The 26,251-nt window shown below is 43.3% G+C and overlaps 1 protein-coding gene across 3 annotated transcripts; it reads right to left on the reverse strand.

The window, feature by feature from the left end:
- mtm1 (myotubularin 1) lies at positions 1-25,977 on the reverse strand. Of its 3 annotated transcripts, none has more exons than XM_085442906.1 (16): positions 25,913-25,977; positions 18,534-18,609; positions 17,711-17,783; positions 17,537-17,631; positions 14,460-14,570; positions 14,152-14,253; positions 13,274-13,357; positions 12,885-13,034; positions 9,539-9,724; positions 7,046-7,228; positions 6,758-6,913; positions 6,576-6,623; positions 6,348-6,440; positions 4,618-4,731; positions 3,668-3,844; positions 1-3,114 (listed from the first exon to the last, which is right to left on the reverse strand). In XM_085442906.1, the coding sequence occupies exons 2-16, from the start codon at positions 18,582-18,584 to the stop codon at positions 2,923-2,925; spliced, it is 1,815 nt and encodes a 604-aa protein (XP_085299032.1). In that variant the 5' UTR covers positions 18,585-18,609; positions 25,913-25,977; the 3' UTR covers positions 1-2,922. The 3 variants fall into 3 exon arrangements, with proteins under 3 accessions (XP_085299032.1, XP_085299027.1, XP_085299040.1); XM_085442901.1 differs by having other exon boundaries at positions 1-3,117; XM_085442914.1 differs by lacking the exon at positions 18,534-18,609 and having other exon boundaries at positions 1-3,117; positions 25,913-25,972.
- Between the last annotated feature and the right edge of the window lie 274 nt (positions 25,978-26,251).

The following is a 26,251-nucleotide window of genomic DNA, read 5'->3' on the forward strand; positions in this document are numbered from 1 at the left end:
TGCACCTCTTTGCACACAGCAATCAGCTTGCACTGCCTCGCTTTTCCAGAAAAGGTTCAACTTTGGAATTTGTCACACATGCAGGTAGTTTATTCTCTTTTATCCTGACAGTTGCTGTATGATCTCCCTTCTTACGTTAGAGCTACTTTTAGAAAAACAGTAAAACCACAAGACAAGTTCTCCAAGCTTATTACAGGAAACTGATGTGAGAACTCGCCGTGTCCTACAGCTGTTACACAATGTGCATTTACAGGCTGGACACTCTAAAGGTTTATCACCGATTCGCTCCAGGTGCTTTCAGTAACTCTGATTTTTTTGCCATATTTTGGACACGCTGGGGAAACAGAGGGGCTAAATAAAGCTGATGCAGGAAAGTGCTTTGCACTGACAAGCTAAAGGTTGGCTATGAAGTCAAAGCACAAAAGCAGCAGGGTTAGCTGAACACAAAGAGAGTCAGTGAGGTTTGCAGACTTTAGAATAAAACTGTGTGAGTCTTTGTTGGACTGATGATCAGCCTGTTTTGTAGTAAACTGGCATAAACATGTTGTTGTATAAAGCTCAGGTAGAATAAAACAGCATCAGCCCATTTACCTTTTACATGGCTGAAAGATTCCTTAAAATCAAACAAGGAAAACATTTTACACGCTGCAACATGAGCTGGTTAAGCATGAGGGGAAGTTAACTTGGTCAGTTGAGGAAGGGTTGGGGTTAACTAGCAGAGACCCTGTTTGCCTCTAAAAGCATCTCAAATAAGATACAGCGCAGCTAAAGTCTCTCTGTAGAGGTGAAGGTGATCCAAGGCAGAATCTGGACATGAATCGACGCGCGTTAAAAATTACGATCGTAATAGAAATCTGCAGAATGGGCTCAAACTCCAGTTTTGAAGACATCAGACAATCGACTTTAGAGCGTAAAGAAACAAAAAGGAGAACATGACCTGTGCAGGGTTTGTGGGTCTGTGTGACGTGGAAGAAAACAGAGTCAGTTTTTCCATGAATCCATAATTTCATCGATGATGGATGAGCACTGTAGTGAGAATCCTGATAACAGTAACATTTATATGTTTGTGATTGTTAAATGTAACTGTTTGTAGGAAAGAACTTATAGGACTATGTTGCTAAAGGTATCGTCGCGAGGCGTCATCTACTTCTGTTTCCTGCATCCCTCTCAAAGACTTCCACCAGTTTCCCCTCCCACAATGCAACACTGCCAGGCTGAGATCTGCATCCAGTGCTGAGTGAAGTGACTGGTTTCAAACCCCACAGCTGGCACTGCCAAAGTAACACAACGTGATTGACGTGTTACGATTTCCTGGCAACAAGAATGACAGCGCTCCAGAATCGATGCGTCACCGCGGTTGGATGATTGGAATAAAGTGGAGGAGTCACTGCGATTGTAACAAACTACCATTCATCACAGTTTGTGTTAACTGTGATAAAGACGTCATATCAAATAGTTAGAATCAGTTGGTGCGAATAAGAAAAACATTGCCAACATTCCCACACATCCGAGTTGGACGCTGACAGCACCTGAACATGCTGCTTGGACAGTTTTCATACGTATCCCAGGTAGAAATTTTAAACCCGCCTGAAACAACGAAAAACGATCATGATGAGCAAAGTAACCTTTTTTTAATCATTCGATGTAATTGGAATGAGTTGATCTTTGTTGGAGAAAAGAAACCAAAACAAAAAATTACAAAGCGGTGAAACAGGCGTCCAAAGGCACAGGTGCTTTCAGAGGAGGCTTTACTCAGTGTTCACTCACCCTGCTCTCGAGTTGGTGACCAGCATGTTAGCACGCTGAGACCACGATGGGCCAGGACTGTACTCTGTGTGTGTTTAGTGAAAACATTTAAATACAGGAAGTGATCGGGATCAGAGGCCAGCACCACGTGACTTTCCTTTACTCTCTCGAGCACCTGAAATATATCCTGTATCATGCTAATTAATTCCAACCAAAGTCATTGGCTAGAACTGCATTTGCTTTCAGTGATGTAGCATATAGCAGTGGCAAACATACGTGGCTCCAGATTTCCTCCTTAGCTATTAAAAAACCCCAAATGCCCCAAAACGAGACGCAATATTTACATGTAGCTGGAAATTAAACCGCCGTCCACTTGAGAACTCTACGTCTGCTGCGCTTCGGATCACCGTACGCCTTCAGGATAGAGAACTCAGCAGCAGGAAGTGTAAAAAGTGTTGTTGTTTGTTGGTACAGGACACAAACAGCTGTGACGCAGGCAGGAGCCAGCTGACAGACAGCAGCTTTCTCTCTGTCAAATGCACATCAGTTTATTTCTGACGCTAAACCCGAATCGAACAAACAGGAAGTCTCCTGATTTTGCTCAACCGACCTTGACTCGTGACAGCTTAGTCTTTGGCTATGCCTGCAACCTGCAACCTGTCTTTACCTTGATTCATTTATTTTGCCCTGCATGCTGACCTCTGTAAACTGGGTGTGGCTGGAGCTCATTAAACTCTCCTAAGAAGACCTGAGGTAAAATTTCTTGTGTAATCACAACAGGATAAAACTGAACTTCAGCTCTGCTCATCTGCCTGAATGAACACAACGGTGTGTGTCCTGTGTGTGTGTGTGTGTGTGTGTGTTCGAGCCCTTGGACTGAAAGCTGCTCAGTGTGTTTAAGGCTTCACTGTCTGAAAAGTGTGTTTAGAAAAGTCTCGAGACAAGGCTGTACTGTGACATATTGCATAAATCACCATCACGTGGTATTAGAGTTAGACAACACTAGCGCCATCAAATCTAAAACCTATTCGCAATTTTCTGTTGTTCAACAGTTAGGGCTGCACAAAACTAATTAATTCCCTGCATGTGCAAGACACAAATCAAACTGAAGAAGGTGTAAGTGCAAGTTAGCAAGTATTTCTGATATCTGTGCATGCGCGAGTGCGTCACCAGCCCTCAGAGAGGAGTCTGTAGGTGTGTGTATTGCTGTGATGGGGTGGAGGTGGAGGAGGAGGTGGTGTTGGGGGTGGGGCTGTTAGCCAGATGAGAGGAAGTGGACGAGTCGGACAGCTGCAGCTGCTCCAGCTTCTTCAAGTATTCGTCTCTGAGGGCCAGCAGCTCCTTGTAGCGCTGCTCCACTGGACTCTGCTGCTGGAACACACACACAGACACACACATGCACGCACACGCACAAACGCACGCACACGCATGCAAAGTCACAGGTTGTACACGGGAAACTCCATATTGCAGCATTTGCTTTGAATATTGATTCTCAGAACAGGAGAGTTTCTATAAAGTCAGTTACAGAGTTACTATAATGAACCACATTTATAAAAGAATCATTCGTCAGGTCTTTCTGTCTGTAAATGTAAACGATGCCTTCTGATGATGCTGTAAACAGAAGTGGTCCTAGCACTGAACCCTGTGGAACTCCATAATTAACCTCAGTGTGTGAAGGAGACTGCGCTGAGGTCTAACACAGAGAGGAGTCCACCGTCAGAGGCCATAAGACAATCATTTGTAACTAAAGCTGTTTCTGTGCTGCGATCTCAGAGTTCTGAGGTTGAGATATCCAGATACCCATTATCTGGTAAGTGAATCCAGATAACAGATATACAGTATTTGGAGTCCTGTGCAGCCGGCCACATGTTTATCCAGGCAAGCTTACAGCATATTATAGGAAACACAAGAGCAGTCCTACCTGCTGTCGTATGCGTGGGTTCCAGCGGATGTAGTACGCTACCCAGAGCTCTAGGTGGCGCATGCTGGCAACAGGGTAGAGAACCCTGCCAGATTCTGGGGTGTAGAAGGGGTTTAAATACATATCCACCTTGCTGTTGACCAGAGACCACAGAGACACCGTCTTGGACCTCACCTCCTGCACCACAGAAGAGTTTCAGTGTCAAACACTTGCAGCTGAAGCACACGACATAAGTATGTGGACAGTGACACAGTTTTGATCATTTTGTCTGTGTAATTTTAACTTTCTTAGTGATTTTGTTTTGTAACACTGTATTTATTTTGTTGCATTGATTTCCATGCTTTGTAGTACACTAACTTCCGAACTTTGAGTATAAATAAAGTATTTCTTATCACATTAACTGCAGACATTTTTATACATAGTTCCTTGATTTCAACTTAACCTTCCAGACAGACAGCAAAACCTCGAGCAGTTGCCAAATCCATGACCTGGACATGGACTACTACTAAAGGAAAAGGAAAGTTCTTGATTTTAAATGCAAACATGGTGATGGCTGGGAAGGTACGGCTGCCAGGAGAACCAAGTCACTGCTGTTAACGGCTGACATGGATGCTGACAGAAGCAACGATGGATTCAGCCAAATACTGAAAACCTGATTGGTGATGCTTCACCATGGAAACGGATAATGAGCCAAAGCATTCTTCAAAGGACACCCGAGAGTTTCACAAGGCAAAGAAATTCTGTATTTTACAACAGCCAAGTCAGTCACCTGACCCGAACACAACGAAACATGTGATTCAGCTGCTGAAGACAAAACTGACGGCAGCATCCAGTCAGCCTTAAAGTCTGAGAGGCAGTAAAAACTCTCATTGGGCCAAACTCTGTATTACGAGGACACAATTTTCGCATTTTTGCATGTATGTACATGTTATATGTGCAGGTGTTCTTACATGCTGGTCTCGTACGCTCTCGCAGTTGTACAGGAAGGTCCCGAAGCGACAGCTGTAGAGGTGATCCAGGATCGTCAGCAGGAGATGCTCGTTAAACTCGAAGGCCGTAGGGAACTAAGAGGTGAGAGTGACAATTCAAAGACTGAGTCAGTAATCTGAGACTGTGTCATCCTAACGTTAGTGAACATACAAACATTTAGCAGTGTTCCTGTCTTTTTGTTGGGATGTTTCCTTCTCTCTTTTGTCAAATGCATGAAGTCAAACAGCATTTTGAGTATTTTTGAGCCTAACCAGAGCAGCTCAGAGTGGGGGAGTGTGTGCCTGAACCAGCAGGCGGCTGGTTGGTCTGTGCAGCTGGACTGAGAAGAGTTCACAGTGTGCTGAAATAAAGTGAAATCCAGAGCGTAGCAGCCAAACAGCCGAGGAGGTGAACGTGGGGTTTCACAGTGCTGTTTACCACCTTTGTTGGTTTGATCTATACAGACAGTCCCACTGAGACGTGAGAGGCAGACAAACATTCAACTTACAACAGGAACGAGCTCTCAGTGACGATCGATGATGATTTTAGCTCAACGAAGCCAAAATTCATTTTGAATCTTCTTCTTCTGTAACGAGCTGTTATGTTGTTTGTTGCACTCTTTGTTTATTCTCATTCATATTTGAACTATACAACAATCTGTAATGAAATTCATCCGAAATATTTGTTTTGTCCAAACGTCTTCAAGAAATGCTGCCTCTGCTGCTGATGCAGACGAGCCTCCTGGGGCTCCGGTTTCAAACTAAGCATGAACAGAGTTAACTGACACGCTCTGTTCTCAAGTTATCGGCCCTTCACGAGGTGTCGGGTTCAGGGGTCTGCTCTATATTATTGGAAATATGGTGCCGCTAGCTTCATCGGGTGACAGCTCCAGCTCCAGTATGCAGACTGGGAGTTGGAAATGAGTGGCGTGCCCACGTGAGGAAGGGAATGCATGCCGGCCTAAATGGATGAATTAAAGTATTTGTGGGTCTTGTTCATTAGTGACAAAAGTAGATGAGTGATAGAAGTAGGGAGTGGTAGCTTAACAAAGTGTCTGCTGGGTCTGCAGTAATGGTGACACTCGATACCAGTCTGCAGTGGTGGAAAGAGAAGAGGTCCGTTTAGTGAATTTACTCTCCCGTTCTTGTCAGTGGCCACAGACGATGGGTAGGGGCTGAGATGAGAAGGAGAATGATGAATGAGGCAGATAAGAGTGCCTGAAATGCCCGTCGGAGGGCATCTGGGATCTCTCTCAGTGATATGTTTAGGAGCTCAGTCGGGCTCTGGGTAGAGCCAGGATTCTAAATAAAAAGGCAGAAGATTAGACCGACTCCTGGCTCCTCCTAACTGAGCTATTTTTGGCACGTCCAACTGGGAGGAGGCCCCAAGTTAAACCCCGGTCACACTTGATTATTGACTAGCTTGGAAGACCTGTTATGCCAAAAGAAGAGCTGGAAGAGGAAGCTGTGGCATCTCTGTTCAAGCCCTTCTGCTCTTCCATGAGTACCTACCTACTTTAGTCTATGTTGATTCAGGAGCCTGCTCCTGTGTTGACAAGCTCAGTGTTGCTACGACTGTCACAGGAAACCAGCCACGGAGGGTGTCGGGTTGAGGGGTTATCTACAAACTGCTAGCTGCTGTTTAACTACAAAGTGCAACATTGTTACGTTCCTACATTCACGCAGTGAGACGACTGAAGCGCTGCACGTACCTGTTTAGTCATCTGCCACACACAGTCGATGAACTGAACAAAGATGGGTGATCGGTCCTGATCGGCATGGTTTTTGTCACCATGTCCTATCCTCTGAACACACACACACACACACACACACACACACACACACACACACACACACAGATCAGAAACGTTTCCTCCTGATCAGTCGTCTTAACTCATGCGATTGAATGTATTTCAGAAACTAGATGGTGAAAAACTTACTGAGGCAAATTTGTGGCCGAAGCTGATCCATTCCTTTTCAATCAAAACCTAAAAAAGACACAGATGAAAAAATCACAACTTGTAAATATCAAACAGACATCGTGATGAAATTAAAGCCCGCTGTGCTCCTCATATCCTCTGTGAATGTCTAAGCTCATGTTCACGAGGGTGAAACGACTGACCTGGAATCCTCTGAGAGTGCGATAGTGGCTGTCCAGCATCAGCATAGCCAGAGAGGTGAGCTGTGCAGTTCGGTCCCAGCCGTCACTACAGTGAACTACTACTGAGTTCCCACTGGACACTTTGTCTGCAACTTGGATGGCTCCTGACAACACCAGCTGAGTACAAGGATTGGCACAATGCAATAAAAATACATTATTATAACAAGGTAATGTAAATGGACTGTTTCTTATGAAGCGCTTTTCTACTCTTCTGAGCGCAGTTATCAAATGCATGTAGAAACCTGTCACCTTGACATGTTCCAACCAGTGTGTAGACTCTAGGCTGGACAGCCAGTGGGATTCCTCCACGTTGGGGTAGACGATATCTTTGAGTTTCTTCTGGGATTCCCTCATGACGTGGATATTCTGGATGTCCAAGAAGATGAGCTCTGCGTTTTGGTACTCATCACCCTCGTAGCCTCCTCCGGTGGCCTGAGGAGGAGGCACAAACAGTGGGCATGCATCTCTACACAGATGTGTATAATAGTATCAGTGGAATTAACTGGGTAAGAGACTTTTGTTAATGTTTGGGACTAATGATGACAGAGCTCTAACTCTTTTAGGGATCATCCTCCAACATAATAAATATTTATTATCCCAATAACCTGTCGCTGGTTATATTAGACTCATTAGCATTGTGTCGCAGCAGGTTCAGGTAGACAAAGGTTAAGAGAGAGTGTGATGGAAGTATCCACAAAAATGGCGTTTTATAGAGCATTTGGTTGTTTTTTAAATGTTTTATTGTTGTTTCATTTTGGCTGAGTGTTTTTTTTGCCCCACTCACAGATCACCCAGCATCATACATACAGTGGCTAATCCCTCTTCTAATACCTGAGCAGGTGGGACTCACAGATATGAGCAGAGCAGAGCTGGTGTGCCATAACAGCATAAAAGTGAGCGTGTCAGCAGTGCAGTGTAGGCCTTCGCTACAACCTCCTCTGTGCAGATCCAGCTGCAGGTTCAAGAGTATTTGAGAGTTTTCTGACTGAATGGCTTACTGGTGTTGGGGCCCTTGGACCTAGGACGCTGGGAGGCAGACACACCCAGGACCAGAAGGACTAGAGGTGAGGTGGTGGTGTGGGGTCCTCCTCCCTGCAGCTCTGCACTGGCCCAGGTCTCCTGGGTCCACCTGTGGCAGTCTGTTGTTGCAGACCTCTGTTTAATCTTGTAACTGATGTTTGTTTTGTGAGTCTTTTGTTACAGATGCAGCAGATGGAGATTTCTCCACTTTTATCCCCCCAGCCCACCTTTCTCTATTCCTCCACCACTGCTCCACCTTCACAGCGTCTGCTCCAGCATCCACAATAACGGGAATAATAACAGTCTACAGTGCTCAAAGCAAGTATCTTTGGCACAACAAAGCATCCGCCCATCATCACCATCAGACCCTGATTCTGTTGCTAAAACTGTCAGAAAGAACAAGTTAGAAAATCCTACATGTGACTGTGATGACTCAACGAGGAAAACCTGAGTGTCGGCGCCTGCAGCCAGGCTAACGACACCATTAGTAGTTGTCTGTTTTATGTTGTGGTTTGAATCTTATTTGTACTGTGTCACTTTTTAAATATATCACCTTACTGCCATAGACAACCAGTCAAACTGTATGACACACATTTAATGGTTCCTCTTTATTTTCACGAGTGTTTACACTGTAGATTCTCACTGAAGGCATCAGAACTATGAATGAACACATGACATTATGTAGTAAACAACTCAGAACATGTTTGATATTTCAGGTTCTTCCAAACAGCCTTTGCTTTGAGTCCTGCTTTGCTCACTCTTGGCGTTCTCTCCATGAGCTTCATGAGGTCGTCTCCTGAAACGGTTTCCAACAGTCTTGAAGGAGTTCCCAGAGATGCTGAGCACTTGTTGGTCCTTTGCCTTCACTCTGAGCTCCATCTCATCCCAAACCATCCACACTGGGTTTAGGTCAGGTGACTGTGGAGGCCAGGACCCATCAGACCAAAGCACAGATGTCCTCTGGTCTAATGTCCACTCCTTGTGTTTCTCAGCAGCTGTTTGACCATAAAGGCCTGATTCACACAGTCTCCTCTGAACATGTAGAGATGTGTCTGCTACTGGAGCTCTGTGTGCATCTATCTGGGCTCTGATCTGAGCTGCTGTTAACTTGTGATTTCTGAGGCTGGTGACTCGGATGAATCCTCAGCAGCAGAGGGGACTCCTGCTCTTCCTTTCCTGGGGCGTCCTCATGTCAGACAGTTTCATCGTGGTCTTGATGGTTTTTGTGACAGCACTTGGGGACACATTCAAAGCACAACACACCTGATGGTCCCAACCTCATTAAGAAGGCAAGAAATTCCACAAATGAGCCCTGACAGGCTCACCTGTGAGGGGAAACACGTCAGGTGACGACAGCATGAAGCTCACTGAGAGAAGGCCGAGGGTTTGCAGCGCTGCCAACAAAGCAAAGGCTGGAATCTAAATTATTATAAGACATATTTATCACTTTTGTCTTTACTACATAATCCCATATATCTTGCTTCATATAGGTGATGTCTTCAGTTTGTATCTACAATGTAGAAAGTAGTAAAAAATAAAGAAAAACCATTAAATGAGAAGGTGTGTCCAAACCTTTGACTGGCAGTGTATATATGGTGTACACAGGTGAAGTGCTATGAATAGTTTTTGGATGTACCGTCTTAAATTTGATTAAATTAGTAGTTCACAGATAAATGTTGCAAATGATGCCCGTGGATTGTGCTGTTTCCTTTTTCTTCTGACCTTGTTGGCAACTGCGTTGACATTGGGACGAGCGTCGTATATGGTGAGCTTGGTGGTATCATTTGCCTCCCTAATCAGCTCCAGGTAGCGTTCATCGTCCTTGTTCCTTTTACCAGACATGCCAACGAGAGGCTGACTGCAGCGGACGATCACTGCTTGGTTCTCTCTGTGGATCCATGACAGGACCTAAGACAGAACAACAGTAACAAGGATTTACACAACACTTTATGATACAGCGTCAATGTTAAGAACATCTGTCTGTGAAGGTTCTCAGTCATCCAGGTCATTGAAGTCTAAGGAGCTTGGGAAGAAAAGCATCTGGACTGTCTGCCATCTATAATCCAGTTCTGAGACGCCTTAACGTCCACTCACATCCTGGGCCCTTTGACCTCAATAAGTCACATGATAGGGTGGGGCCAGGTTTCACGATGGGTTCACCTGAAACCTTGGCTGACTGTGACCTACACCTTGGCTCGTTTGATTAGGCAGAGGATCAATAGGGGGTCCATGACCCTCTTGGGGACACACCCACAGGGCTTAAAATCTGGGACTCTCCACCATTTGACCCTAGAACTGAAGAAGCTTCTCAGATGAAACGTCTTCAAGAAACTTCAAGAAATCCAGAAGCTTTTCTCCTCAAACATCTGAATATCCACAAACTATGTCAACAAGTCAAACCCATTATGTTCAGTCTGAAACAATCCCTTTGTTTTTTCAAGCTCTAGTTGTGTTTAGAATCTGCAGCATGTCACAAAATACCCGTCTGGACTTCCACTGCACATCTGGATGTTTTTAGCCTGCAAGCTTCCAGTACAAAAACAAACAAACAGGTCATTTCTGTATTGGCTGTCTTGGGTTCTGCTTCCTGCATCAAACTGTAACTGAACCAAATCTGGAGCTAACGTGTGGAAACCAGGGGAAACCTTTAAATGTTATTGGATGGTCAGTCAATGGAAGTTCTCAAACAGGTCAGTAATGACAACCAAGAAAATGCAGAAATTACAGTACAGCGGTCCCTCGTTTATCGCGGGAGTTAGGTTCTAGAAACAACCCGCGATAGGTGAAATCTGCAAAGTAGTGAACTTTATTTTTTACAATTATTATAGATGTTTTAGGCTGTAAAACCCCATTTTACACACTTTATAGACTTTTCTCAGACAGGCATGAACATTTGTTTAAACACTCTCAAAGTTCAAACCTTGGTAGAAACATAAGTCCAGTATTAAAGAATGAAACCAAAGATCAAACCCTGTTTTCAGGTCCAGAACAAGTGAATAGAGCAGCTGCCAGAGAACTCAACATTAATGAATCATTAATGAATCACTGGTACGGAAGCAGAGGAAGCAAGACGAATGAGTTGAGTAAAGTTTGACTGTTTTGTTTCGCTTAATGCGCCTTACAATCCGGGAAATACAGTAAGCATGTCCAGAAGTCCAACTTTCTGTGTGATGGTTAGCATCGTTCTCTGCCTTCTGGATGCTACATGATGGTCTACAGCCAATCAGGATGCAGAACACAGTACGCAGTAAAAAAAAAAAAAGTATGCAAAACTGCCCCAAAAAAATCTGCAAAAAGTAAACCGTGTTATAGCCAGGGCCCACTGAATATAGTCAGGCCCATCAGCTAACACGCATCACTTAAGCAATGCTGTGGTGGGTATCTATAGCTGCCAGTGTAATCTGGCCACCAGTGATTACTGATAATGTGACTGCTAACAAGAGTAGCAGGATGAATTCTGGGATGTACACAGCTATACTTTCTGCTCAGATTGAGCCAAATGCTGCAAAAATGATAGGAAAGTACTTCACGGTGCAAATTTATAATGAGTAAAAGCAGACTGCTAAAGCCAGAGAAGTGGGTTATTCTTCAGTGACATGATACGCCCCTTAATCTCAACCCAGTAGAGCAGCAGCTGCAGGAGGCTACAGTAACAGCCAAGCTGGAAACACAGCATCAGGGTCTGCAAAGTATTTTCATTCAAGTATTAAACAACAATAGTGATGTGCAGAGCTTTGGTAATAGACGGGGTGACAGATGAGGCGGGAGGTTCCACACACTGTGATATTTACAGACCACAGTGTGACTTGTAGTGGGAGCAGGGAGGTGTGACAGTGAAGCTGCAAGAAAAAGAGGTAGTGAAGGTCGACAAGTTTAAATACCAGAGGTCAACCATCAATGAACTGTGCAGGCAAATTCAATTTACTGTATATAGCACCAACTACAGCAGCTGTTGTTGGGATTTTCTTGCACCTCAAGGTCAAAAAAGCTTTTAGCATGCAGTCAGAGTGAAGTGAAAGATGGCAGCGTAACTGAAAGTGAAGATTTAAGATGGTAGTGAGACCTGCTGTGACATAAAAGAGAAAAAAGACAGGAGGACAAGCTGGAGTTACAGATGCCTTTGGAGTGACCACAATGGACAGGATTAGGAATGAGTATATTAGAAGGACAGCTCAGGTTGAGGTTCGGTGGTCTGGAAACAAAGTTCAAGAGGGAAGATTAAGAAGCTTCAGACACTGCAGAAAAGAAGTAAAACAGAAGGACCACAAAAAAGGAGGACGTGGACAGGACAGACTGTGAAAGCATAGGAATAACTAATAATTAAATGCAGAGTGAGGGAAAAAGAAACACTGCATGCATCATGGGAGTCCCCGGCAGCCTACACCTACTGCAGCATAACTAAGGGAGGATTCAGGGTCACCTGGTCCAGCCCTAACTATATGCTTTAGTAAAAAGGAAGGTTTGAAGCCTAATCTTGAAAGTAGAGATAGTGTCTGTCTCCTGATTCCAAACTGGAAGCTGGTTCCACAGAAGAGGGGCCTGAAAACTGAAGGCTCTGCCTCCCATTCTACTTTTAAATACTCTAGGAACAACAAGTAGGCCTGCAGAGCGAGAGCGGAGCGCTCTAATAGGGTGATATGGTACTACAAGGTCATTAAGATAAGATGGGGCCTGATTATTTAAGACCTTGTATGTGAGGAGCAGGATTTTGAATTCTGGATTTAACAGGAAGCCAATGAAGGGAAGCCAAAACAGGAGAAACACACATGAATACATGTCTTCTGCCTGCTTCATTATTACTGAATGTCAGATAGCAGCCCTGTCACGGTGAAGAACCAAGTCCAGTTTGACTCCTAACACTAGCTTTGGTAATTTTACACACCAACTGACAATGCAAATGTTTTTAAAATGCAAACTTAAACTAATCAGCTCATCCTGTTCAGAAACACAGTACAAGTGTGTAACAGTATCTACAGCACCATGAGGAAGTACAGCACGGTATGCGTTCAAAGATCTGGTCTAACTCAAAAAGTCTTTCCTATATTTGACAGCTTAGTCTTGCCCTCACCGGTATTCGTCCTCTTGACCGGAAGGCAGCCACTTTTCGGAGGTCCTCCTCTTTACTCTTGTAGGGTACGGCCAGCACAGTGGGGTAGGTGTCACACAGATCATAGCTCTTATTGATGAATGATATACGCCACTTGTTGTTGGGTAAACCCTGGAAGAGATAATGATCATTACTGACTCATTTCTTTGAAACTCAAACTCAGCTCTGACTGTTCAGAAGCATCAGACCTCACAGGTCATCAGGTTTTTAACATCAAGGCTTCTGAGGGTGCGTTCGCTTACTGTGGTTCAATAAAAACAGATTATCAGCCCTTATAGAAAACACTGCCATTCCTATTGTCCTGAGCATTTGTCCTGGGACCCCGATACTGCGCACGTTGTCTTTCTTACCTGCCGTCTGAACTCCTCTACAGGTTTGTAGATGGTCCAGCCAGTCTCAGCATACTTCTCTTGACTCAAATACGCAAAAAGAGGCTGGACAGAAGCAAAAGAGAGAAACATGTCAGACGTTACTGTATACAGCGGTCTTATAGAAACAGCAGCACATCCATTAGAACAGCCATTGTAACAGTAAAGCACACGAGCAGGGAGCGTTTTTCAATATTAAGCCCCATCGATGTTATAATACTCTTGGTTTGGACAGCAGGCAGTTAGCAGAACGAATGAAGGGGCTTTATTGGTCTAGTTTTTACCAGAAACATGAAAGGTCAGTTCAAAGTTGAATGAAAATTCTGCTTTCTTTTTCACGTTCAAGCTTTAATATCCGTGAAAATAAATATTACAGGCTTGTATAAAAGCTATCAGACGCCTAACAAACTGTGGTTTCCAACGGCCTCCAAATCAGCTCAGACCTAAAGCCGTCATCACTGTAAGTGTTTGTGCCAAAGAAGAACCTGCTGTAGTTTTACTAGATGATGCAATTTGAAAATAGAGCCTCAGAAATGCTGGAACAACATTTTTAAAAACAGCACCAAATCACAACAACAGTCACCTCAAGGTGCTTTATACTGTAAGGTAGACCAACAATCACATGACCCCCTATGAGCAAGACTTTGGTGACAGTGGGAAGGAAAAACTCCCTTTTAACAGGAAGAAACCTCCGACAGGCTCAGGGAGGGGCGGGGCCATCTGCTGTGATTGGTTGGGGTGAGCAGAAGCCATATGCTCTATTTAAACCCCATAATGTTTATTAGGCTCTGTCAAAATAAGGTGTTCTTCTTTTTCCACACACCAAGTAAAGCAGCAGCAGACGTTAGAAGGTTTCTTACCAGACCGTGTGACAGAGGAAAGGCGTATCTGAAGAGAACCTCAAAAATATCTCTTCTGCTGTGGCCTTCCTGCTTCAGGGCAAACCTCAAATTCCTCATGTCCTGGTGACAGAACAGATCAAACACTTCACGATCAACACACAACATGTAAGACCTGCAAAACAGACACAACTAAAAGAAAGTGTTGCTGTGACACTTTAAGCTACCAGCACATGTATGCGATGGCAGAGATGAGACTTTGTGTTCTTTTTAAATAAAAATCCAGTAACTGTAAAAAAGCAAATGACTTCTGAACATTAAACACACACCTTGCAAGTAATATCCAGGCCGTAGGAGTTTTCTCCTCTGCTTGACGCCCCACCCATCTTCTCCACTCGACTGATGGCACCCAATGGAACGTCCAGCGTCACCGTCACATCCTGCAACACAAAGTATGACAAATATAGTCATGTGACCTCAGCAACAGGAAGCTGTTCTGTTACGCGAGGTCCAGCGTGTATTAAAAACAATGCACGACACACACACAGCTCTTATTTAAGAGCATGCAGTGGAATAAACTTTATGCCAAACTTTAGGACCCTCCCAGCTCGTCCCTGTGACCTGACAGGCAGAGAAACACTGGCACCCACTCAAACTGATGAACATTTTAGGATCCTGAAAACAAGCTCCAGGTACGAGCCTTTAGCAGAGGTAAAAAAATGCTCCGCCTCAGGTATGACCACGGAAATGCAAATGTAACGATCCCACTTGTCCCGTACACGTCACCCACTCGGCTGATTTATTGTATCAAGTACTTTGATCTTATTCATGCCTCGCAGTTTTTCCCAGTCTTACCATAAAAGACAAAACGACAGCAGAAACGTTAATGAAAATTTGAGTGATCGTGTCACCAAACATGATACCTGCCCTGACGGCCTGCTCTGCTAAATTAATGGTGAATAATGCATGCTGTGCCAACAGCTCATTTATTATAAATGACTTGTTCTGTAAAACTGGACTTTATAATAATCTGAGATGTGACGGCGTGAGCAGGAAGTCATACATCGTTTAACGGTGTCGTAGGAATTGTTCAGTTTTCTGTCCACCACAGAACGGTTCCTGGTACTAATGCTGTGAGTTTCATATGATCTCTGTAAGCATAAAGACTTTATCTTCTCCAAGGATAAAGTAGTTTTTCACAGTGTTGATTACTAACATTCATGCTGATGATTAGCAGACAGTGTTGCTGCCTCACCACCTCCCCCTGCCACACTCTCACCCATCTACTCTAAGGACACTCTCAGATCATGGGCCAGTCTTCACACTGATCTTCAACATTGGCTCCTTCCTGTTTCAAACATTCAACAATCACTCCAGTAACCAAGAAGCCCTCTGTGATACCTGCAGGACACCACCTGTAGGCTGTGTGCAGACAGGTCGGGGACAATCAGAATCAGAATCAGAATCAGAATACTTTATTGATCCCTGGGGGAAATTATTTTGCTGTCGACACAGAACTGCGCTTCATCCCTAAAGTACTCCGCTCCCTGTTTCAGCTTCATCTGTTATATCCTCACAAACTTTTGACGGACAGAAAGTTGAAGTCTGGGGAGAATCACATCTAAATCACTAGCACCCCTCAGTCCTCGATCGTGTGCCCTTCTACACAAATAACTTCACTGTTAAAACGTAAAGTTTGCAGACGACATAACGGTCACTGGACTCACCGAGGACAGTGATGAGTCCAGTGACTCTTATTGTAAAGCTATTAACTCTCTCTCATCTTTAATATCACTCAGTTTCAATTTGGTGTTTTACTCAACAGCTGGGAGAGGCTCCAGCGTGACGCTAAACTGGCTCAGCAGGAGAAACTCACAATGATAACTGGAAAATAAACACATTTACTGTAAACACACAATTACAAAATTAGCAACGGATACTCGTGTTATAAATATAGACTCAATAACAACACACAATAATGCCTATATTTACCTGGTAACATGTCACACATTCAAATTCACCATGTAAAACTAGCAAAACGACTCACAGCGTCCACAAAAAGCATCCACACTGGTCCCAAAATCAAAACTCGTATCACGGATCACGGTTTAAGTCACGGATCAATTTTCAGATCAGCAAAAAATGAAAAAAGACAATAAAAATTTAATTTGCCATTTTTTTTATTTAAGTATTTTTGCCCATTAAATAACATTCAACTCAAGACTCATTCCAAGCATTTATATAAAAACAAATTAAGGTGCGACGTCGGGCGTATCTCACGTATCTCACGCTGTGATGTAACGAGCGGTCGCGGTCACATGGCTTCCCGTTGCCCTGGAGGTCCGCCCTCCTGTAGTCAGGGCTACAGAAGCGCCCGGGACAGCTCAGCCATAACTTTAGACTTTGCTGCTCATACATGCTTGGACGATATTGTCACTGAAGTGTGCGCGCGCCAGGATATCCAATCGTGGCCTCACGTCTGCATCTTTAGCCCGGTCAGACTGGGCAGCAAAGGCTGCTTAAACGCCGCAGATATCAGCGGTTGTTGTGCAGCCTTCATCTTAGCTCCTGTCACATCAGGGTGACGTCATGAGCCGCCCGGCGTGTTGCCAGGCTCATGAGGCTTCCTCGTGCCGCACCGTCGACAGACTGTGGCGCTTTTATCCAGCCTTTATATTTTGAACGTTTTACATTTTAATAAGACAAACACAGAAGTGATGGGTTTGGTGGCATTTCTGAGTATGATGTTGGTTCCCTATCACAGTATGTCATCACAGTTAAAACGGATGCAGACGTTAAACTTGAAAGCAACGTCACAGCTGCTGCTTTTTTTTCCATTTAAGGCGGTCCGCCAAAATAAAGCCTTTTATCAAGGCAGCTTTTTCAGGTAGTAACCCACAGCTTTGTTGCATCCAGGCTGGATTACAGTCACACACTTTATGATGGAGTTAGTGGCACGTCTGCAGGTAGTTTCCAAAAGCTGCAGCGCATCTTTTAACTGGAACAAAAAAGTCTGAGCTCATCAGCCCATTTTCATTTCACTCCACCTTTGATCCTTTTTAAACTTCTTTTATGTGTTTTTAAACCTCCTGCTGGCCCGTGACCGTGCTTCGCTGTAGCTGCTCCAAAGCTGCCTCTTCTCTTTTTGTCTTTATGCTCTTTGTATATGTGCAGCACTTTGTGAACCCTGGTTTTTTTAAGGTGCTTATAAATAAAGGTGGTAAATGCTAAACTTAGTCTGTAACAGCTGAACAAAGCAAAAGTGCAATAACAAGAAAACTCAGAAAAAACTCAGCGATGCTTCACAGCGATGGTGTTAGATACGGTGTCTAATCTAATCGAGTTGTCACACACACACACACACACACACACACACACACACACACACACACACACACACACTTACAGCATCTGAGCTCTTGAAGTAAAGTCTGAAGTTGGTGATCAACACTTTGCCTTTCACGGCTCCACTGAACGGACAGATGTAGATTATGTCTTTATCTGGAAAGACAGGAGAAGAGTCAGAATATGAGAAACTTGTGGAGCAAACAGTCTTATTCATCAGCTGCACAGGACTCACCAGTAATCCTTTCCTCTCCAGGCAGCAGGGACACGTCAGATAACAATTCCATCTTCAGAGACTCTTTGCGGGTCTGCAAACACCAATATCAACATACATGACTGGTTTGAACCTGCAACGATGTCAAATCGGCCAAAAGCAATGTTTAAAATAACAAAAGATTTTTAGCTTTTATTGCAATTTAGCCCCGCCCTCATTTATTAACATTCAGTCAGTCACCTGATGAGTTTGTAAGTTTGCTCATTGTTTATATACAAACACTGTTTGACAATATTGTGAAACGTTTTCGATTGTTTCAGATTTTTCACAGATTTTCTCGCCATGTTTGCACCATCACTCTACTTTCTGCAGTACAGCACTGTTCAGCTGATGCTGACGAGGCTTTGGTACCACAGTGTGTCCAGCACTGCTTACTGCAGACAGAGGGGGCTGGAGCTGTAGGAGCAGCAGCTTCTGCACTGCTGCAGAGCAGCTTTAAACTGTTAGCCCATGTTGTCCCTGAGAAAGACCTTTTGTATCAGTCTGTTTGTGTAAACTTACCTTTTTCTAACCTTTGTACCATCTTAAACTGTTCATGTGACTCGACTGACTTCAATTGTACCAAATAACTGGAATAATTGTTCTAAAACTTTTCAGCGGTAGTTACAGTTAAATGTGTTATTCATCTAACTGGCAGTTAGTTATCACAGTAATAGAAGATCAGAAAAAAAGAAAACAGGAACAGAGATTTGGCTTCTTCTGTGTCACACTGAACTCTACATCTTTTAAGAAGCGCCTTTGACACAATCAAATGCACAACACAGACACACAAACGCATACTTACAGGGGGCGTGTGTGACTCTAAGATGTTGTACACTGAAACAGGTGAAGCCATTGCTGAGGGAGGGAGTTTCCACAGGCTGAGGAAGAGAGACAGGACTGTGAGGGCTCTCTGTTCATGATGCCAAAAATGAGATGCTAGCAACCTTGATCGCAGCTCCAGGACCTGAACAGGACTTTCACAAATACTGCTCCTGCAGTAAAATTGATATATCCTAATAACTGTTCAATAAAATGAAATGTTGTTTTTCTAACACCAATTTACAACAACGATCGTCTCAAGACTTGTAATTGGACGGTAAAGACTCGACTTGGTGACAGTGGAAAGGACGAACGCTCCAAACACAAAGACATCTGCAGCAGAGGGTCAGCAGTCTGCCACGACCGGGCAGCAGGTGAAGTGAAGGACAAACCAAACACTGAAGGGCTGAGATGGTTCAACACAGATTCTTTGCTTTCACACAAGGCTCTGTGGCGCCACTGTTACCATGGAAACGCCAACGCGAGCGACTAGAAACAGACCGTCAAAGAAGACAGAGCACCTGTCTTTTATTTGGCTTTGAATCTACTTGAGATTATTTCTATATTTTTGCATTTATAAAAAAAATAAAATGTTTGATGAAACAAACGTTGCAATTTCTAAAATAGAAGCCAATCCCAGTTTGTTTTTAAACACCAGCCTTTACTTTGAGTATTTATTATTGCTCATTAATAAGGAAAATTTAAATAACTCATTAAAACAGTCGATAGCTGCAGCTCTACTTAGCATAATCCAAAATCTTAGCCTAACTGTATGAGGAGAGCATTCTAGATTACAGTGAACCTATTGGGTAAACACTGACTACTAAAATGTTAATGTTCAGGTGATATCCTGTATAATATGTTGTTTAAGAGACAGGCCTGTAGCTTAGGATGGAGAGCAGGTCACCTATGAACTGGAAGGTTGGTGGTTCAACCCCTATCTGCTCCATTTCCTCGGGCGAGTTTCTAACCCCCAGGTGCTCTCGGATGCATCCATCAGAGTAGGAATGTGTGAACGTTAGATGGAAAGATAGAGAGCACAGAAAACATGGTTGTGTAAAGCGCTTTGAGTGCTCAGAGTAAGAAAGCACCATATAAGAACCAGTCCATGTACCATTTACAAAGCAGTGAGCTAATGTGCATTAGCTGTATTGCTGGGTCTTGTCACTCAGCAGCACTTCCTGTTATCAGGTCACTCACTGATGCAATCTAAATGTTAGAAAAAACATTTTGTTAAACTCTTTGCACTGCAGAGCTACGTCACTTACCTCCAACAAACAATCAGCCTGCGTCAAAAACATGTTTCCACAAAGGCAGGAAGACATGACGCCAGAAAGCACAGTAAAAATGTCAGATTTAAGCAGCTGATTAAAGTAACTGAGCCTCTCTACCAACATTTCTCTCAGTGCCGTGTTCAGTCGCATTGGACTGGTAGCTACACAAGTTGCACATTTCTGGGACGCCAAACAAAAGCGTGAGCAAAGATACCATCTATCCACTGCACTGCATGACAACACACAAGGGAAGATTTTATTATTTTACTTGAAATGTAACAATAGTATGAAATTAATTAAACACAAGTAAAATACTTGTAATTACATAAGTATAAATTACTTATAGGCTGGTTCACAGGTTTGAAGTCTGTCAGTTTCCCAAATCAGAACTAGAATCATATAAATGCATCACATGCAGTATTTAAAATGTGAGCATTATTTATCACCTCTGTTAAAGAAATCTATTTCAAGTTTCCCCTAAAGTAAAACTTCAGTTGTTAAATGAGTCAAATCCGACTGATCGTCTGCAAACACAGAAACAAAGAAAGTCAACTCTAAAGTCGCTGCTTCTACATCCTCCTCTGACACTGTGGACCACCGGGTCCTTCTACCTCAGCTCTACATGAAACTGGATTAGAGGCACAGTTCTGACCTGGTTTGAATCAGACCTGACAAACACAAGTTGTTTTGTACAGGTGGGAGCATCGCTCACTTGTGGAGTACCTCAAGGGTCCATTCTGGGCCCACTTCTCTTTTCATTGTACGTGTTGCCTCTAATTTCTATCTTTAGAAAAGATCGGCTTTCTTTGCCGTGACATCCAGGTGTTTATGCCCATTCAGCTGAAATTGTCTTAGTGACTTTAAGTCCTGGATGAGGATAAATTTCCTACATTTTAATGAAAGAAGGACCGATTTCATACGCTTTGGTAAATATGACTCTTGTGAGTCTTTTGGCTCCTTACAGTCATGTTGCTGTAAAAAAATCTGGGCATGACTTTTAACAGGTTTCTTAAAATGGACCAACAAATAACAGTCATCACTACGGTTTGTTTTTATCAACTCAGAGTCACTGAAGAAGTAAAGCTTTACCTCTTACAGAAGGAACTGAAAATAAAGTTCTTCATGCTTCTAGCACTTGCCGCCTGGGCTACTTTAACTTTGGTGTTGAACAGTTATCTTTATCTTTAGTCCAGAATGTGGCAGCTCGCCTCTTAACAGGCGTTAGAAAGCATGCACACATCACCGCGGTCTGAGGTCATCTAACCAGATGCTCTTAAGTAATCCTGAAACCAGATTAAAACAGAGAGGTGATCGAGCTCCTGCATCTACAGCACCAGAGCTACAGAATCAATACCACGCCACAGCTGCACAGCTCAGACACTGCACACATGTAAATCTTTATTAAAACACTTATTCTCTCGCTGTGACATCATCATAGACGGTTGCATTTTGTCCAAAAATAAATTTTTAAATTGTTTTTTTCTACTTTTTTATGTTAATGTTAAGTATTGTGTTACATTTTTCTGAAATTTTTTGTGCAGACTTTTTAGAACTACATCATTTCAGTGTACAGCAACTTTGTTGTTTTAAATGTGCTACATATATAAATTTGACCTCGAGTACATCAAAACCACCTTTTTGCTGTCAGGCGTCATCGAATGGTTTCAAGCGGCAGACCTGCAAGACTCAAGGATGCTGCATCCAAGGATGCAACAACGTGCATTAATGGAGGTGGAAACAGTGACATCGCACCGCTGTGAGGCTTAGTTTAACACCCAGACTGATAATATGCAGTACAGCCATTAAAACTATGTGCAAGACTTATGATATAAATAACGATTACAGCAAACTAGCATAAGATATAAATAACTGGTGTCGTCTAGTTGAGGAGCTCAGGTCTTAGCATGATTACGACCTCACAGACTGTTTCCTCTTGTACACGCTGCCTCCTCTGGCTCTTTCCTTTATCTTGAGTCTGACATATGTGTTTTATGTGTTTGAGTCACATACAAATGATGTAATGGCACCTTAACAGCAGGTATAAATACAACTGACTGTGAGTCTGCATCTGCAGGCAAAGAGACTGATGCAGTGGGCATACTGGGACCATAAGTGTCTCTTTTGTCCCAGCTCCCTGCCCTCAACCCTCACTGGTTGCAGACTGGTCCTGCTGGAGGTTCCTTCCTGTGCTCACAGGGGGTCATTTAATTGTTGGAATTGTCTCTATTATTGTCTTTACTCTACAATATAAAGTGCCTTGAGCACATTGTTGTTGTGATTTGGCGCCAGATAATTACAACTGAACTGAATTAAACTGAGTGGCGAACAGTCTTAATTTGATAACGAGCGTGTGTCGTGAGCAGGGTTATTATCCTTACTACAACTGAAACTAAAGAAAAAACTCAAACTAGATACAATCATGCCCGAAAGACTAAAACTAGCACTGAGACTTCTTTCTTTTCTTTTTTTAGATAAAAACTGAACTGAAAATCGACTCAGGAAACCAACTGAGACCAAATTCAACTCAAAACCAAAAGTCAAAATGAAAAATGTAATAACACTGATTGTGAATCAAGATAGTAAAGAAACTCTCCCTTCTTAATCCTGCGACTTCAAAAATCAATCATGTGAATAAGTTTCAACAAATGCGTTCAAAGAAAACAACAAGACTTGAAGTTAAAATCTTAAACCCCACTATTAGAGACATGCCACCTTCTCTGTTACACTGAGTCACTGACAGCTGTGTTACAGAGACAGAATGTAACTAAACTCTACTGAAAATCATCACATTACATCTGACATATGACATGAGAAAACACAACAAATGAAGAACGTCTTCAACTAACACTTCAGAGCAGAGTGTCACAAAGATTGAGTTTGCTTCTTGGTATAAAATACTGAATTACGTGTCGTCTCTATCTCCTGTAAGGGGGATTGAGATGACATCATCTGTGTGTCCAGGGTTGTTTGTTTGTTTTGTAAAACTATCAGTTTGGGGCACTTTAGCACAGACAGAGACTTGTCCTCAGGACTCAGTGTCGCTGTTTTATTTGACGAAATGAAATCGTGCCGCGGACTCGAGTCTCAGCACCGCTGAGCTATTCTTCCTCTCTGTGTGTTTGTGGATGCTCTTCCTCCTTTCTGCGGTGTGCAGCCTCACAGCGTGATGATGCCACCACCAAGCCCAGCTTTGCCTGGTATTAACGAGCAGTGAGCAGGCCCAGCTCATCAAAACAATGAACAGTTTCCCTCTTGCTCTCAGACTGTGAAATGGAGTTTGATGAAAGGGCTAAACAAGGTCCTTCACTGTGCACTGCCTAAGTGCAGCAACAATACAGGAATGTCTGTGACCACTGCCACGGCGCTCCTGGACATACCAGAACCTTTAGGACTTTTTCAGGACGTTTCACAGACGCAGCAACTGAAAAGTCATGTTTCACTTACACTTAATCTTCACTAAATAAACCACAAAGTGTTCAAACCATTCTAAACCAGGTTTTAAAGCAAAACAGTAAGTGGACTCGAAAACATTCTGACTCAAATGTACATGAAACCAGCAGCAGTGAATGCTTCCTCATTTTGTGAAACGCCAGGACAGCAGGGTGGAGTAACAAGTAAAAACCTATGAAAAAATATAGTGTGTCATCAGTAGGTTTGAGAAAATGAGAATAGCTGCTGTGGTACGATACGTTTCAAGTGTTTTATAGCAATACATGTGAAATACTCTGCATAGGACTGAAAGTGTTAACACTACTCATTCATTTCATATTAGGTTAGTCCGTCTTTGATTCGACGGCCCCTGATTTAAGTCGGTATTTTGGGTGTGAATCTTCCCAGTCACACACTAAACAGCACCATATTTAAGGTGTTAATGATTCTAATATTAAGACAATGAACAATATTTAAAGTTGTAACCACAAACACAATCCCTTTAGTTCCTAAATCACTGTGTACTGAGAGTTTTTGCAGTGTAATAATAAACTCTGCAGCGTCGTTTAGGATCAACACCTGTGTAATTGAAACACTTGTAAAGGAGACATTAAACACTAAATGCAGAGGCTAATTGACACAATGGAGCCCTGCTCTCACAGCCTGATGCAGGTATAGCACTGTTTGTTAGCTGGATTTAACAAATAACAGCTTAAAGTCTGTTTTAGAAACATGTGGAGCTCCGTCTTCACTGGGATGATTTGTTATAACCACATATATGCTGTTCACGTTCACTCTGTGTCTCTTTAGCAGTGATTCGCTCGTCGTTGTTCGGCTGGCTGCACTGACAGGAGGAAATCCACCTGTTGGCTGTTTGGTTGAATAAATGAGAACAGAGAGGAGCCTGTTTGACTCAGGTGACAGGTGGATGACCGCTGCATCCGGCCTATCATGGAAAAACCCGAGTGTCAGACTGTAGCTTGTTGGTCTGGTGACTCAGACAGCATCTTCTCCTCCACACTGTCCTCATTTATAAACCTGAACATTACGGCTAACAGCGTGTCAGTGCAGCTAGCCAAACAACGAGGAACCCCTACTCAAGAGACAGAGAGTAAAAGTGGACAGTGTAGCCTTGGTTTTAACATAAAACTCGTTGTTGCTGCCCGGGGAAGAACAAAAGCTCTCCTTGAACTGATTTTTAGTTTCAGGCTTCTTAAATCCCCTGAGCTATTGGGTCTATTACAAGTTAGCTAACATAAGCTAATGTAAGTCTAGGTCTAAGTGCACGCTCAGTCACCAAGGTAAGTAAATCTGTTCATCTGGACGTTAGCACTGGGAGAAATGTTTGATCAGTGGTTGTTGATCAATGGTTGTGACAATTTGCATATTCAATGAACAGCCCATTGTTCCTTCAGTGGGCTGGTTTCAGTCACTGTGCAAATGTCCTGTTTATAAGGTTGGAAACCTGCAGTCAGCTGAGACTGAAGAAGGACGAGTGACGAAACGTTTCTCCCGCTGAAAACATCCAGATGAACAGATGCAACCTTTTGGTCTGCTGATGGAAACCAACCAACCGGTGACTTAAGGGTCCGCACTGACAGAAGATGGCGCTAAATATGCTTTTAAAACTTGAAGCACTTATTTCTTAAATCCAGCTACACTGATGGTTATATCTGTGTCAGTTTTTGAGAGCAGAGCTCAAGGGTGTAAACTTATGCATTTAGTGTTTCATATCCCTTTAAAGAACAAAAGAAATGACACTTTATAAAACAAAACATGACGATATTGTTGTTTTTAAGATTTTAATAACCTAAACCACTCGCTGATGTGGGCAGTGATCCCTCTAAACAGAGGCCGGCGCAGTAGGTCGAGCCCACAGCCATAACAGCAAAGTTTCTATGTCTAAATATGGCTGCTCGTTTAGATCTACAGCCATGTTTCTCCTCCAATGATTTCTGTGCACAAAGCTGTTAATTCCACGCGTGACGTGCCTGAACGTGGTCAACACTGAAGCTGCTTCTGACTTTTAAGAAACTCGGCAACTAGAATAGAATAGCCTTTATTGTCATTGTACAGAGTACAACGAAATTGGAGTGCCACTCGGCAACTAATGATGATTAACATAACCAACAGAAACATTTTACTTAGTAAAAGCAGTCTGCATCTGCAAGTGTTTTGTTTTATGTGGGAGCAGGGCGACATGAAGCAGCATTGTCGCGTAATAACGGGTTAATAAACCTGCTTTCACTCCTGCCTTGGTCAGCTGCTGTGAAACAGAACAACACACAAGGAGCCGCTTTCGGTGCCCGAAACCAGCTCAAATATTCCCAGCACAGGCAAAGTGTGGCTTCCAGTCTTTTTACAATTCAGCGTCAAAGCTGGGAAGCGTCCATGGAAAAATCTGAGCACAGCAGGGAGCGGAGTGAGAAACAGACAAAGCTACGCCGAAACGCCTTAAATGAACTTTTTTAACTCAGCCATTCCAACAGACACAGATGTGCACCAGGAAATAGAGCAGGCCTACACGGGAAGACAGCTCGTTCCCCCCGAGATTCACGCGTTCCTGATTAACAGAGCGCGGAAACCTGCGACAACGCCCTCCGAATAACACTTCATATATACTCAGGTGACCTCGTTCCGGCCAGATGTCTCAACTTACCCGCAAATTGCGATTCTCCCGTGGCTGAAAGTCGGCCTGTTTCCCTCAAGCTACAACAGGAACTCACTCTAGGTCACGTGCCGGCCTGTCATGGCACGGATTGGCTGGTTGTCAAAGGCTCGCAAAGTCTCGAGGGAAATGTAGTTTTCGGACGGCTTGGCCTACACGCCTCATTCGGAGCAGGTGTGCCTGTTTTTTATGTTGACATGTACATACATGTTTTATACTAACGTAGATATGGTTCCTCCAGCTGAAATCAGTTAGTTTTAAACGTTATAAGCTAAATATTGTGCTGATGTCTAATTCTTTGCTTTGTTTTCTTGGACTCTACTAGATTAG

This window comes from Copadichromis virginalis, linkage group LG3 (genome assembly GCF_057382275.1).
Source record: "Copadichromis virginalis isolate Kocher_CV1m ecotype Utaka linkage group LG3, C_Virginalis_male_GT1.1, whole genome shotgun sequence".
Classification (NCBI taxonomy): Eukaryota; Metazoa; Chordata; class Actinopteri; order Cichliformes; family Cichlidae; genus Copadichromis; species Copadichromis virginalis.